The 15055-nt window shown below is 43.5% G+C and overlaps 1 protein-coding gene across 1 annotated transcript in view; it reads right to left on the bottom strand.

Moving 5' to 3' along the window:
* Positions 1-15055, bottom strand: part of SMG6 (SMG6 nonsense mediated mRNA decay factor) — a 242306-nt gene that overhangs the window by 168550 nt on the left and 58701 nt on the right. Inside the window, exon 10 of the mRNA XM_007454196.1 lies at positions 14783-14928. Coding sequence (XP_007454258.1) covers positions 14783-14928 — 146 coding nt within the window. The remainder of the gene's footprint in view (positions 1-14782; positions 14929-15055) is intronic.

Here is a 15055-nt window from a genome sequence, read left to right as displayed (position 1 = left end):
CGGCTGGGCCCGTGAGCCATGGCCTCTGAGCCTGTGCGTCCGGCGCCCGTGCTCCGCAACGGGAGAGGCCACAACAGTGAGAGGCCCGGGGAGCGCAAAAAAAAAAAAAAAAAAAAAAAAAAAAAAACCTATCAAGCCATGAAAAGACATAGAGGAACCTTAAATGCATATGACCAAGTGAAAGAAGCCAATCTGAAAGGGCTACCTACTGTATGATACTAACTATGACATTCTGGAAAAGGCAAAAACTATGGAGACAGTAAAAATATCAGAGGTTGCCAGGGGTTAAGAGGAGGGAGGGAAGGAGGGAGGAATAGGCAGAGCACAAAGGTTTAGGGCAATAAAACTATACTGTATGATACTATAATGGTGGATACATGTAATTATACATTTGTCTAAACCCATAGAACACCACCAAGAGTGAACTCTAAGGTGAACTATGGACATTAGGTGATAATGATGATTAGGTTCATCAATTGTAACAAATGAACCACTCTGGTTCTGGATGTTGATAGTAAGGGTGGTTGTGCGTGTTTGGGGGCAGGAGATAATAGGGGAACTCTGTACTTTCCACTCAATTTTGCTATGAATCTAAAACTTCTCTAAAAAATAAAGTCTATTTTTAAAAAAATAAAGATAGGTTTTATTCTATCATTTATTCTACAAATATATGAACGGCTACACTGTGCTAAGGACTATTAAACATTAACAATATTCAATGCTAGCAAGAGGTGGTCACTGGGCATTCTCAAACACTGCTGCTAAGACTGTAAGCTGGCACAGCTTCTTAAGTAAGTAATCCAGCTATCAACAGCGCTAAAAGACTTCAAACCTTTTAAACCCAAAAGTCAGCTTCTAAAAATATATTCTGGGGGCTTCCCTGGTGGCACAGTGGTTAAGAATCCACCTGCCAGTGCAGGGGACACGGGTTTGAGAACTGGTCCAGGAAGATTCCACATGCTGCAGAGAACTAAGCCCGTGTGCCACAACTACTGAGCCTGCGCTATAGAGCCCACGAGCCACAACTACTGAGCCCGCACGCCTAGAGCCCGTGCTCCGCAGCAAGAGAAGCCACTGCAATAAGAAGCCCGTGCACCGCAACGAAGAGTAGCCCCCGCTCATCGCAACTAGAGAAAGCCCGCGCGCAGCAACAAAGACCCAATGCAGCCAAAAATAAATTAATTAATTTAAAAACATATATATTCCAATAAAACAATATGAAAAGCAGAAAATGGTTTAATGTTACAAAGATGTTAATAAAGCATTATTTATAATCCTAGAAAAGTGGAAAAAATGTGTGAAAACAGGGTAATGACTACATTAATGTTAACATATTTACATTAAGAATATTATTCAGCCATTAAACATGTTTACAAAGAATTTTATAACTGAACACTTATAATAAGTGAAAACAGTAGAATCAAACATTTTATATTCAGTATACTTTCAACTGTGTAAATAAAAACTTGAATATTCACACATACACATAGGAAGGAATGTCATTGCTGGCAAGCTGGTTTACAGGTGGTTTCCACCTTTTTTCTTAATATTATTTTTTCTAGTACTCAACAAAACCTAAAAGGTTAAATCTTTTAAAAGATTTTATGTAAGCTAATTATTATTTAGCTTACATGAAACAGGACAGAGTTGCTGCAGTAAGGTAAGAGTAAAAAATACGGTAAATGAGTAGAGAAAGAGAAATAAAAGAATATTTATGGGCAGGAAGGATAGAGAATTAGTGATGAAAGATTCAGGAGATGAAAAAGGACAGAACTGTATTAAAAGAAATTTTGCTTTCCAGAGACCTGAAGACACTGACTCCAGTATTAACAGTAAATACCAAGGCACATTTAATGCATTTTAATTTAATGTCAGAATATAAAACATGCACTTGGAAATTACATATTCAGAAGTGTCACCCTGATGAAAAGACATGATTATAAGCAATGGCCCAAACAGCAGATGCCTCCTGGCCTTGCCACTCAGCTTTCAGTGTCTAGACTGACTTATTGACAAACTTTACTCTTGATTTGAACTCAATTCAAAACCTACTTATTGAGAACTTACAGCACACTAGGCAGTGTTCTAGATGCTCACAATACATTGGTGAATAAAATAGGTCAAGGATCCCTATCTGCAGGGAGCTTACAATCTTGCAGAGGAGTAGTAAGGGAAAACAAAGCTACACACAAAAAATAAGTTATCTAGTGTTTAGAAAATTTGTGTTATAAAAAAGGAAAATTTGTGTTATAAAAAAGGAACGTCAAACAGGAGACATGGGAGAACAGGGTGGGAGTGCAGCAGTGTTAACAGGATGGTCAGAGTATGCCACACGGAGGCAACACCGAAGCAAAGACTTAAAGGAGATGAGACATACGCCATGCAGACAGCTGGAGGAAGAGCATTTCCAAGTAGAGAAAACTGCTAACACAAAGCCCCAAAGGTGGGAGAAGCCCTGGCTGATCAGAGGACTTGCAAGAAGACCAGAGTAACTAAAGCAAAGTAAGTAAGCCAGGGTCTGGTCTGAATGAGACCAGAGACAGCAAGGAGGAGTGGGGAGGAGGGGGAGTTCCACATAGGAAGGCCTTGTAAACACCATGGCTTTTGCTCTGAGAGAAATGGGAAGCTAGCAGGGGATTCTGAACAGAGGGACATGATGTTTTTAAAAGAATCACTGCTGTATAGAGAGGAGAGAGAGAGAGAGAGAGAGAGTGTGTGTGTGTGTGTGTGTGTGTGTTTGGAGTAGAGGGAGACAGGGGAACAAGAGAGACCACACTTAGGAGTTTCAAATCTTCTGGATTGTCTTTCTCTTCGTGTTTAAAAAGAAGTTTTATTCACAAGGGGTATCCAGGCCATGTTTGCAAAGAGGGTTTTTGCTTCCAGTGTGGAATCTTGAAGAATGTGTCAATGGTCTGCAATTGTGTCCTCAGCAGGCATCTCAAAATAATGATTACCAAACATTTATCTCTGCTCATTGCCCTGACATGAGTTCTGGGCATCACCCTCTCTCAGGGGAGAGGTGAAAAGAGGTTATGCAGAACAAGCAGTGATAACAGGATGACGTCACAGGTGTGCCTCAGAGAAGCCCCCAGTGAGTTCGGCTCATAACCACTCCACAGTGATTTACTCTACCCTGCCAACGCCAGCTGGAGGAGGGATGAAGAAAGCTGACACAGCCTTAAGCCCTGGGCAGGCATTATAAGATCTTTCTCCCTCCAGTCTCCTGCCAGCCCCTCCCCTCTTTCAACTGCTGATCCTTGCTTCAGTAGCCAACGTGTGAACAGCACGTGTCTGGATTTCAGAAACCTGCCCAGCAGTTGGAAATTCCCTGCAGCGTGTCAATTGCTGCATCTGCCCTTGGCACTTGGGGCAAGGGATCACATAGGCATTTTCTGAAATAAGCTTCAAGATGGGAGTCTTATATCTCAAGAGGGGACTAGAGAAGCCAGAAAACTCCGATTACTGTAAATAAATTCCTAAATATATGACAATCTGCCTTCTAGAAAGGAAACTGAGACATACAAGCCAACCAAACAGCTCTAAGAACAGCAGTAGTCAAGAACAAAAGCACAGAGCACCTTGACTAATGGAAAGGATTTTATGGGCCAGCAGAGTTTACCAGCTGTGTAGTGTAATGTGGCTGAAACTAGAGAGCACTCTCTCCCAGATCTCTAGCTCACACCCTTCTGGCAATAAATGGCTTCTATCATTTCAACTGCAGGCTTCCCTCCCCCTCCCTTTACCTTTCTTCCCCAACCAATTAGTCCTCTAAGTAGTCTATAACTTGAACACCTCTTGGAAAAATTGAAAAATTTGAGCCCAACAACACTATCTGCCATAAAACTAGGCTGTAGGAGCTGAAAAGGAGCTGCTCTTTGAAAAAGCAGCCTACCAGGCCCTTGCCACCCTAGATACAGGTGCCCCAATCACACTGCTCACAGGCAGAGGTAAAAAAAATGCTCAAGTCTGATGCTTCAAAGGAAGAAGGAATAACAGCATTTCCTCTAGTAGCACAGCAGGCAGACTATGAACCTAGGTCTACTCTCCCAAGGAAACAACTAATTATCCTGGAAAAGTATTTTTAAAATCTTTTTAGAAAGCAATGATGAGTTAGTAAATTAAAAAGGAATCCTCTGGTCAGGAATTGAGTAAAGACAGGAATCTAGAGCTGTAAGTGTGAAATATGACCAGACTTCACCCTAAGGACATTTGCTACCTGATGAACTTGAGCTTTGGTTTCCAAGGCTTCATGGGTACAGCCAACATAAGAGGATGCCCAAGATCGCTGACATAAAGCTGAGATCCCACAGAGCTACACCCAAGTATAAGGGTGAGTCAGAAGTAACCCCTTGGGACTTCCCTGGTGGCGCAGTGGTTAAGAATCCGCCTGCCAATGCAGGGGACATGGGTTCAAGCCCTGATCTGGGAAGATCCCACATGCCGCGGAGCAACTAAGCCCGCGTGCCACAACTACTGAGCCTGCGCGCCACAACTACTAAAGCCCACACGCCTAGAGCCCATGCTCTGCAATAAGAGAAGCCACCACAATGAGAAGCCCGTGCACCACAATGAAGGGTAGCCCCTGCTCGCCGCAACCAGAGAAAGCCTGCGCACAGCAACGAAGACCCAACGCAGCCAAATAAATTAATAAATTAATTTTTTTTTAAAAAAGGAAGAAGTAACCCTCAGACCCTTGATAAGACAGCTAGAAAACTGACTATATCAAACCCTGGGGCTGACTAGAAGAGAAAAAAATATTATATTGAAAGTATAGACTATACACTAGCCCTCACAGGGGTGTGCAGCCTGAATTCACATTATCTGAGTGGTCCAAAAACCCTCAAGCAGATATTTTAATTAGAATGATCATTCTAGACTCCCCCCACCAGGCTGTAGACAAAAGCAAACTCAAATCTTTTCCCCATTTTCATCCCAGGTCTCCAAGAATTCCCACTTATGAAATCCCACAGAAAATAAGCAGATTACAGAAAAAAAATTAAATTACAGAGGAAACAAGGCACATATGCAACAACCAGCAGAAACAAGAGATGAGCAGAAACTCACCTAAAAGGACCCCTTGATCAGAGTCCATAAAATAACCAGGGTTAATACATTAAAAAATAAAAGACAAGCTCACAAATATGTTCAGGAAACAAGAAACTATAGAAAAAGAGCAGATTTAGGGGGAAAAAAAACAAAAATGGAAATAAAAATGTATAATTGAAATAAAATCTCAGCAAGGCATGTTTAGCAGATTAGATACAGCTAAGAAAAGATTCAGTGACAGAGTTAAGGAAATTATGAGGAATGTAGCACACAAAAAAAGAGTCAGAAAAATGAAAGAGAGGTTTAAGAGACATGAAAGACAGAAGGAGAAGAGAGAGCACTGGCAGATGCAGTATTTAAAAAAAGAATGCTAAGAGCTTTCTACAACTGCTGAAATCAACTCACAGATACATGAAGCCCAACAAATCCTTAGCAGGAAAAATTTTTAAATAAGTACAAACCTAGACAAATCAGTAAAACTGTAGAATATCAAAGAGTTTTAAAAAAAAGCACCCAGAAAGAATAGATGACTTTTAAAAGGACATTAGACTGATGGCTGATTTTTAATCAGCAACAGTAACAGCCCAGAGACAGTAAAATATCTTCAATGGGCTGAAGAAAAGGAACCGTTAACCTAGAGTTCTATTACCGGTGAATATAGATCTTTTAGGAATAGGGAAAATAAAGGCTTTTCAGACAAAAATTGAAAAAGTTTGTCATCAAAAGAATGTCACAATAAATTCTAAAGAATATACTTCAGGCAGAAAGAAAATGATCCCAGGGAATTCCCTGGTGGTCCAGTGGTTAGGACACTACGCTCTCAATGCCAAGAACCTGGGTTCCATCCCTGGTCGGAGAATTAAGATCCCACAAGCCACGTGGTGTGGCCAAAAAAAAAAAGAAAAAAAAAAGAAAAAAGAAAATGATCCCTGGTGGAGGGTCTGAAATGCAAAAAGGAATGAAAAGAAAGTAGCAAATATATAGGCGAGTCTAAACAAATATTTACCATAAAAACAACAGCAACAATAATAATAATGAAAACAAAACAAAAATGAAAACAGTAATACTTGTCTTGTAGGGTTTAAAAGGAAAAAAATAATTAAAACAGCTGACAAAGGCAGAATATAACCTGGGAAGATAAAGTTGGAAGAGAACAGACAGAATTTAAGTGTTCCAGGGTATCTGTATTATTTAGGAGAGTGAAAATGCCGAAAAACTTTTGACTTTTGGCGAGGTAAATATGCACGCTTTAATTCCAAGAGTAACCACTAAAAAAAAAAAAAAAAGGAAACAAGTGGGGGGACGAGGAGAAAGAACAGGGGAAAATCCAGAAAAAAGTAAGAAAGGAGAAAAAAAGAAACAGAATAGGTAGGAGAATGGAAAAGCACTGGGAGAAAATATTTGCAAAATATATATTTGATAAGGGGCTTATATTCAGATTATATAAAGAACTCTTAAAACTTTTTCAATAATTAATAAAAACAACTTGGTTTTAAAAATGGGCAAGGGAATTCCCTGGCAGTCTAGAGGTTAAGACTCTGTGCTTTCACTGCAGGGGGCCGGGGTTTGATCCCCTGCTCAGGGAACTAAGATCCCACAAGCCACATGGCGTGGTCTGAAATAAAATAAAATAAAACTAGAAAAAAAAATTTTCTAAAAGGGCAAAAATATTTAAATAGGCACAAAGAAGATATACAAATGGTAAGTAGGCACATGGAAAGTCATCATCCTTGGTCATTAGGGAAACACAAATTAAAACCAAAATGAAATAGCTCTGCACATCCACTAACATAGCTAAAGTAAGAGAGACAGACAATACCTAATGTTGGCAAGGATGCAAAGAAACTGGGACTCTCTCACACACTGCTGGAGGGAACGTAAAATAGTTCAACCACTTTGGAAAACAGTTTAGCAGTTTCTTATAAAGTTAAACATACGTTTATGACCCAGGAAATCCACTCCTAGGTATTTACCCAAGAGGGATGAAAATCTATGTTCACAAAAAGACATTCATACAAATGTTCATGGCAGTTTTATTCATAGTAGCCCAAAACTAGAAACAACCCCAATGTTCATCAACAGGTAACTAGATAAACAAAACTGCAGAATAGCCGTTAAGACAGAATACTATTCAGTAATACAAAGTAATGAGATACTGATACATATAACAACATGAATAAATCTCAGAAACATTACACTGAGCAAAAGAAGCCAGACACAGAAGAGTACACAATGTATGATTCCATTTATATGAAACTCTAGAAAAGACACATCCAATGTATGGTGACAGAAAGTGGATCAGTGGTTTCCTGGGGCCAGGGGTAGGGATAGAGATCAACTGGGATGGGCACAAAGAGAACTTCTTGGGATGATAGAAATGTTCTATATCTTGACTGTGATGATGACTAGTTACCTGGGTATATAAATTGGCCAAACTCATTGAAATGCATACTCAAAATGGGTACATTTTACTGTATGTAAACTTGACCTCAATAGAATTGATTTTTAAAAAATAGGATGGCATTACATAACTGTCAATGGACTCAATGCTCATAATAGCCTCAAAGAGAAAACAACTCAAATGTCCACAAACAGAAGAATGGATAAACTGCAATAAATGAATAAAATGTAGTACTGTAGCAATGGAAAATGAATGAACTACAAACTACACATATTGACAGGGACAGATTCACAAACATTACCTGGAACAAAATAAGCCAAAGAGAAAAGAATATAAATAATATTATTAGCATGATTTCATTTACATGCAAGCAAAAGCAAACTATGCTCTGTTTAGAGGTATATACAATACTTAGATGATAACACTATAAAGAAAAGCTAAGGAATTAATTCCACAAGTCAGGATGATGGCTCCTGCAAGGGCGAGAGGGAACTACCATGAGGATGAAAAACACAGGGAACAGTTCTGAGGTACTGACAATATTTTATTTCTTAACCTAGGTGCTGGCTGTATGTGCATTCACTTTATTGTTCTTTCAAATATTTTATACTTTCATACCCTTTTCAGTATGAATGACATACCCACCTTCCCTTCAGGCCAAAAAAAGGATCACAGTCTAATTTAAGAATGGCATGTGAGGGCTTCCCTGGTGGCGCAGCGATTGAGAGTCCGCCTGCCGATGCAGGGGACGCGGGTTCGTGCCCCGGTCCGGGAAGATCCCACATGCCGTGGAGCGGCTGGGCCCGTGAGCCATGGCCACTGAGCCTGCGCGTCCGGAGCCTGTGCCCCGCAACGGGAGAGGCCACAACAGTGAGAGGCCCGCGTGCCAGGAAAAAAAAAAAAAAAAAAAAAAGAATGGCATGTGAAAAACCTCTTTTCAAAAAGCAAGGCGGATACTAGAAAAGATGGTGAAAATAAGAAACAATGTTCCTTAAAAGTACTTTTTTATTTTAAAGAGACACTACATATCCCAAGCAAGAGAAAAAGACTCAACACTTCTTTTACCGACTGGTCATGAAAAATGCTTTCCATTGTGAGGGGAGAGTGCCCTCACCTATGACAGTGGTAAACATGGACCCCAGACAACCCTGATTTGCTCAAACCATGTCTTTCTGCCAGCTTATTATTACCTGTGGCTCCACTTGAGCTTCAAGCAACTTGGGAGAATTCTGACTCCCTCAACTCCCTCACTTCTACTTCTGTTCCTCTTCTCAGATCAGACTCAAGGATCACTTTCTTCATCAAAGAACAGCAGCTGCTCAGATTGCGGGGGGAGAGGGGAAGCAGGGTGGGATTCCTTGCTTTGTTTAGCTGTCTCAATTAGGTCCACAGAAATTTTCGTGTGCCTTCTCATACAGAAGACTTGACCCTTGAGACCTAGGTGTAATTTACTAGCTGTGCAACCTTGCTTAAGTTACTCAACATTTCTGGTATATTTCTCACCACCTATGGAATAGGACACAAAATATCTGTCCCACCTGTCTCAGAGGGCTGATGGGAGAAATCAAATGAAAATACATATGTAGCAACTATAAAATGTCATCAGGTATTATCACAGTGTTATTCTGCTGTTGTCATTACTGGCCACTACCTCTGAAAGCTACAATTCTTCCCCAGATCAACATTTAGTTGGTTAGGGTCCAAAGTACAACTTACTCCCCCAACCCCCATCCCCAGAACATACTCATTTCCCCTGTGTATTCAACAAATAGCACACATCTGGCCCGCGCCCTCCGTAAAATTTAGAATTTTACTCCTCAGGAAAAGCTTAAAGAGAGTTCAGAAAAGGGAGCTGGAAGCCCTGCTGCCAGCATCAACCCTAACCCCTAATTATGTCTCCCTTTCAGAATAAGTCCATCCAGGAGGGAAAAAAAAAATCAAACTGAGAAGCTATAAAATGGCAACAGAGATGAGGTTTCTAGCCCACGTTAACGACCAGGCCACGATCGGATACTGCACTTCTGCACTGCGAGGCAAAGCAGCCATGGACACCAAACCACACAATCACCTTGGGGCAAAACCAGAAATCATTTCGTCAGCCGACATGGTAAGAGGCTTAATTTCATTGACATGAGTGAATTTTCTCATTTCTTTAGCTTTTCACAACTGCTTCTCCTCCCTCAGCCTAAAGTAATGGATTCATTCTGAAAACAACAAGGACCCTGGAATTCAGAATAGGGAAGATAGGAAGATCCCTTGACAAACTCACTTCCTTAACTTTTTCTTCTTTTCCAGGGAATGCGGAGGGAAGAAGTCCATGCTAAGCAGCCTGTTGATAGTTCTGTCTCCCCCAGAGGGATAAAGGGCATGGCTAAGGGATGCACCCTCCCCTGGCCTGCCTCCTAAAGCCTTGCCTCTTCTGACCTCTGAATCTATTTCTCACATAATTTGTTGGCCAAGCTGGCTGTTTCTTCGTTTATTTGCTCTAAACTGAGCAGTCCTGAAAACGAAGGTCAGGCAGTGCTGATTACCTGTAGAAATCTACCCACACAGATCCTTGAGGAGAAAGAGCCCAAGGGCTTCTACCACCAGAGATAGACAAGGAGGAAGGAGAGGGGCGGTTTATACAGCTAAACTCAAGCCTAACCCTTTATGAAAGGTGGATTTCCTGTACAACTGTTCTGACAAGCAGAGGATTAGGCACTTCATATATTCTGCTTGGGTAAGAGACTCAGACAGAAGTGAATTGCCACAGAGGAGCAAATTGCTTTACTAAAGGTCTCTAAGGTGGTTGTATGCCACGGACAAAAACATTTTGGTTGTGAATCGAACTTCTCAACCGGAGTCAACCTGCATACACAACCACAGCATGAAGGTGTGTGGTTCCCATCTCAAGCATCCCACACACTGGGGTTAAGCTCCATCTGTCCCATATTAACAGCTGCGATTCTCTATCCCTCTGGAGGCATGCATGTGGCACTCCCTCCTACCACCTCCTGCAATTCAGGGTTACTAACAAACCATAAAAGCAAGCATAAATGATAAAGAAAGGAATGCCAGCCTAGCCCTGCCTCAATCCCAGGCCCTAAATGTTCCCTAAGAACAGGGAGCACAAGCAGTGTCTCTTGGGTGCCCTCTTGCTGCCACCAGGGCTTTTCTGCAAGGCTGCAGTGGAGGCCTACTCTATGAACTGGTAGGGGAGGAAAAAGAGGAGGAAAAACAGGGGAAAAAAGAGGGGGAAAAAGAGGGGGCCAGGGCACAGAAAAGGGAAGTTATTCCAGCGGTGGCCAATGAATAACATCCAGTGATTTATAGGAAGTATAATCCAATAATACAGTAAAATAAAACAGTGTGTGCCTGAGATGGTTTTGATTCCAGGAATTATAAAACATATTTTTTAAAAAGACAGAGAGAGAGAGAGACAGAGAGAGAGAGAGCACAAGAGGGGGAGAGAAAAAGAGGGGGACAAAAAGGGGGCCATACTGGAGCAAATTGGGCACAGATGGGGGGTGCAATGGGGTTTCAGTGATGCCCTACCACAAATGTTGCTTCAATTATTCCTCTTCAAGAAACTACAGTTTTATTTCCTTAAATTACAGAATTTTTAAAAAAATTAAAATTCTTAGAATGCTTGTGGTTGAGATCAACCATTCCCCCTCCAGCACCACATCAGCCAATCAGATGGCTACTGAAGTGTTAAATGCTGAGGCACATGGAGAAGGCCCTGTTTCTCCCTTCAGGAATGCTGCAGAGATCACCAACTGTGACGTCACTCTGGGAACCACCTATCTCACCACCACCCATCACTAGCCCAAGGGTAATTTTGGACAAAGGCCAGGAAGGAAACACACTGTTCAATGAGGGCTGGCCTGCCCAGAACCTGGCCTTCCTCATCCATGCATTCAATGAATACTTACTGAGTGCCTAAGAAATACCAGGCACCATGCTAATGGCCCCAAACACCCCTCAAATGTATCTGTCCCCAACCACCTCAGTGTAGGTATTAGGATTCTAGACTCTCTGTAGTCCCACTGAAGTAGGCTTTTTGCATAGGGCCCATATGAGGGGAGGAGATAAAGGTATCCCCACCAATAGCCCTGAACTTGTGAGTTTTAAGATCACTGCTGAGACCTGAAAGTTTAGTTGGTTAAATGATGTGGCAAAACTCATTTTCCCTTATTGGAAGGGGGACAAATCTCACAACCTCTGCCTCCCTGAGCTCCAGGAAAAACTATAACCTAGAAAAGGGGAAAGATGCCTGTCATTCACCACCATCTAAGTTTTTCCCCTCCATTTGGCTTGTGAGGTGTCCAAAGCTTTAAAACAGTTCTATGTCTCTTGACCCCAAGGAAAGCACATTTGAAAAGTAATCACACTAAAGTGTTAGTAACGGTATCATTTCCACCCTGGACTATTGGTATTTTGAAAAGAGGGCTTATACAAGGGTAGCATCAAACACACACAAAAAAGAATCAGAGGCATCAGCAAAGGACGTACTTTTTAGTAAGGACGTCCCTGTTGCCCTCCTTAAGTACCACATCTACAGGGAAGGGTCAGGCACAGATTGAGAGGATTCTGACTGCTTTGGGGGGCCACAGATCACCGCTGTTTCAGGCTGGAACGTTCCTTCTCCACAGAGTCCAGGAACTGACATATGCAAACACCCACCCAGAAGGACACGTCCAAGAAGGAACGGAAAGAAAAATGATGGCCCAGATGTTCTGTAACTTGCAGTGACTGCCAAATCACCACAGACCCCAAGCACCTGGGAGGGCCAGGCAGCAGCAGGCCCTTGCTTCCTGGTTTCAGACAGCCAGGGTCCCGCGGCTGGGTGGCGACTCTGACAGCAAGCAGACTGGCCTGGAGAGAAGCCTTCAGAAGGGCACCGGCTGACGGGACTTGGGGGCTGAACACTCAGGGCTGATTTATCACTTCCTTACTCATAAAAATGTGATTCAAACTGCTGCTGATTAGTGAAGGATTTAAATCTTTACCCTCTCCCCAACCCCCTTCCCTCTCCACCCCCGGCACAGATGCTGCTGCTCAGCCACAACACCCCCTTCTTGCCACTGTCCGTGCAAGCACAGCACAGGGGCCCAGCGAAGATGACTCATGTGCTGGGAAATGGAAAAGCGCATCTTCCCACCAGCCAGCTCTGCTGAGTGCTCTGCTCACCCCTCTCCCAATGGCAGCCCACACAGTGGGGTCTGGACGGCCGCCTCAGCTGCACACCGGGGACTTGGCAGCACGTCCACAGAGCGCTCTGTCCTGGCTGAGTGTTATATCCTGTGGCCCAGGCTGTTTTCCCTGAAACACCCTGGGAGCTTCTGACCACCTCAGCTCATACTCCTCTCAGCCCCAGCTGCCCCAGGGAGGTGAGCGCCAGGACAAAGCCAGAACCAGTGGTAGGGTCTCGCGTACAGGCTGCGACATGTCCTTCCTGGCTATCAGGTCCTCATTATGACCGACCATGGAAAAGAGTCCTAGAAAAAGTACCCTGGCCTCAAAAAAGGGGAACCACTTACTTCCTTCTTTCTCTGTTCTCACCATCTCACCTTCCTTTCACCCATATTTTCTTAACTTTTACTTTACAACAGCTCCAGGAAAAGGACTCACTGGTGGCCTATGAAAGGGCCAACGGGTTCCTTTCCGTGGAGCAGAAGTTGCTGACAACAGATGCTCCACAGGCAAGGGCTGCGGGGTCTTTACATCCCCACCTCCAGGTCACTCGATGCAGGAACAGTGCCTTGGCAGAGGCTGCAGCCCTGTGACAGGCAGCTTGCTGTTGTTAGAGGGAGGCAGGAAAGTGAAGAGGAAGGCACCTCGGGAGGCCCCATTCCCTGAGTCCAGTGAGCTTCCCACTTGGGAGCCCAACCAGCGGAGTAACGATGAAGGGATCAATCTCCCTCCCCTCTGGACTGATGGCCTCACCACACTTCACAAACCTTATTTCCTCATTCCTGGAAACCTCCACTGCCCCTCAGGACTGCATGCTTCCTCAGAACTGTTCTTGGGAATATTTAGCCAAGTTCAAAATGGCACCTAAGCCTCTGCATCTCACCTTCTTCCGGGAATTCTAAATGCTGCAGCAGGCAGCGTGAAAGCAGAAAACCCTTTAGGATTCAGATGTGATTGAAAACCCAGGCAAACTAGCAGAGGACCTTGCAGAGTCCCAGGAGGAGCCAAGTTTCAAGGGAAAGTGCAGAATACCCACTCATCAGGCGAGAACACCCCCCTGCAGCAGGCTGAAGCATAACCTAAATACAAATGGGAAGGGAAACAAATCAACCTCGGAGTGAGAGAAATCACTAAGAAAAGGTGCGATGAAAGAACTAGTGATCCTCTGTCCAGAAACACCAGGTCTGTTTTACAATGGACTCTCCATAGGGTAATTCCCGCTTCTTGGCATTTCAGATGATAAGCTTCCAGCCCTGAGACCAGACACTCTCTGCCAGTGCTCTGAAATGATTCTTTGGCAGCATGGACCAAATCTCCTTTGCAAACAAACACACAAAATAATGTCACCTCCATGCTACAGATTTCCATCAAGTCAAACCCCATCATCCTTACCTCAGTGGGGTGGAGGAAAGGGAAGGGGAGGTGGGGGGGATCCGGTAACATCCTTCAACTGTGACCTGGTCATCAGAACATTTAAAACTCCTGCCAATCAGCACCACCCCCCATTTCTCCTACCCCAGCCCCCCCCTCATGTTAAAAAAACCCCAGTGTTCAGAAAAGCATTTCGGAATGCACACTAGTACATTTGCCAAATTCTGGGCCTGGTGATTTTTGTGCTTCCAGATTTGAGTCACCAAAGCTCATCGATTCTCTGTTCTTACTCCCTGGCAGACTCCCACAAGGGATATCCCATAGGGAACTAGACTTTTCCATATTGAACAAACAGGGTACATGAGTCCAGAAACAGCTATTCCCAATCCCTGCCAAGCGTATGGTCTCTGCAATGAAACATTTCAGCAATGCCTCCCCCCCTGGGAGAGGCTCTGGGTCTGCAGCCTCCAAGAGGCCTTGCTGCTGCCTTTAGCATGGCCAGATGTGCAACAGCATCTCTGGGTTTGCAAATTAAGCTCTCTACCCATGATTCCCTCCAACCATCCCACCCAAGCACTAGAGAGTCATACAGATTTCAGAGAGTAAATTAAAGATCTGAAAGGCAACGGGGGAAAGGTGTGTGTGTGTGTGTGTGTGTGTGTGTGTGTGTGTGTGTGTGTGTGTGTGTGTGTGTGTTTTGAGGGGAATGTGTAGTGGTATGGTAGCATAGGAAAGAAGCTAGATTAATCTTTATCTGTCTAGATAAAGAAACTGGACATTCCTTACCTTTCAGTTGGGAGTTGTGTACAGCAAACATGTTGATGGTCATAAGCTGCAGCATGCGGGTACTTCCAATAGGAGAGGGACTACGCTGCAGCAACACCTGGAACTCCTTGAGGACCTTCTCAGCCACTGCAGGGAATGTCTCCATCCTACAAATACAGCCAGCCCCCATCAGTGAGGCACATCCCCAAGAGCACTCGGTGTACACACACATACACACACACACTCATTCTCTCTCTCTCTCTCTCTCTCTCTCTCTCTCTCTCTCTCTCTCCC

Source organism: Lipotes vexillifer, unplaced genomic scaffold (assembly GCF_000442215.2).
Source record: "Lipotes vexillifer unplaced genomic scaffold, Lipotes_vexillifer_v1.1 scaffold680, whole genome shotgun sequence".
NCBI lineage: Eukaryota > Metazoa > Chordata > Mammalia > Artiodactyla > Lipotidae > Lipotes > Lipotes vexillifer.
Note: the sequence above shows the minus strand (reverse complement) of the source record. Positions and strands in the feature narration are given on the sequence as shown.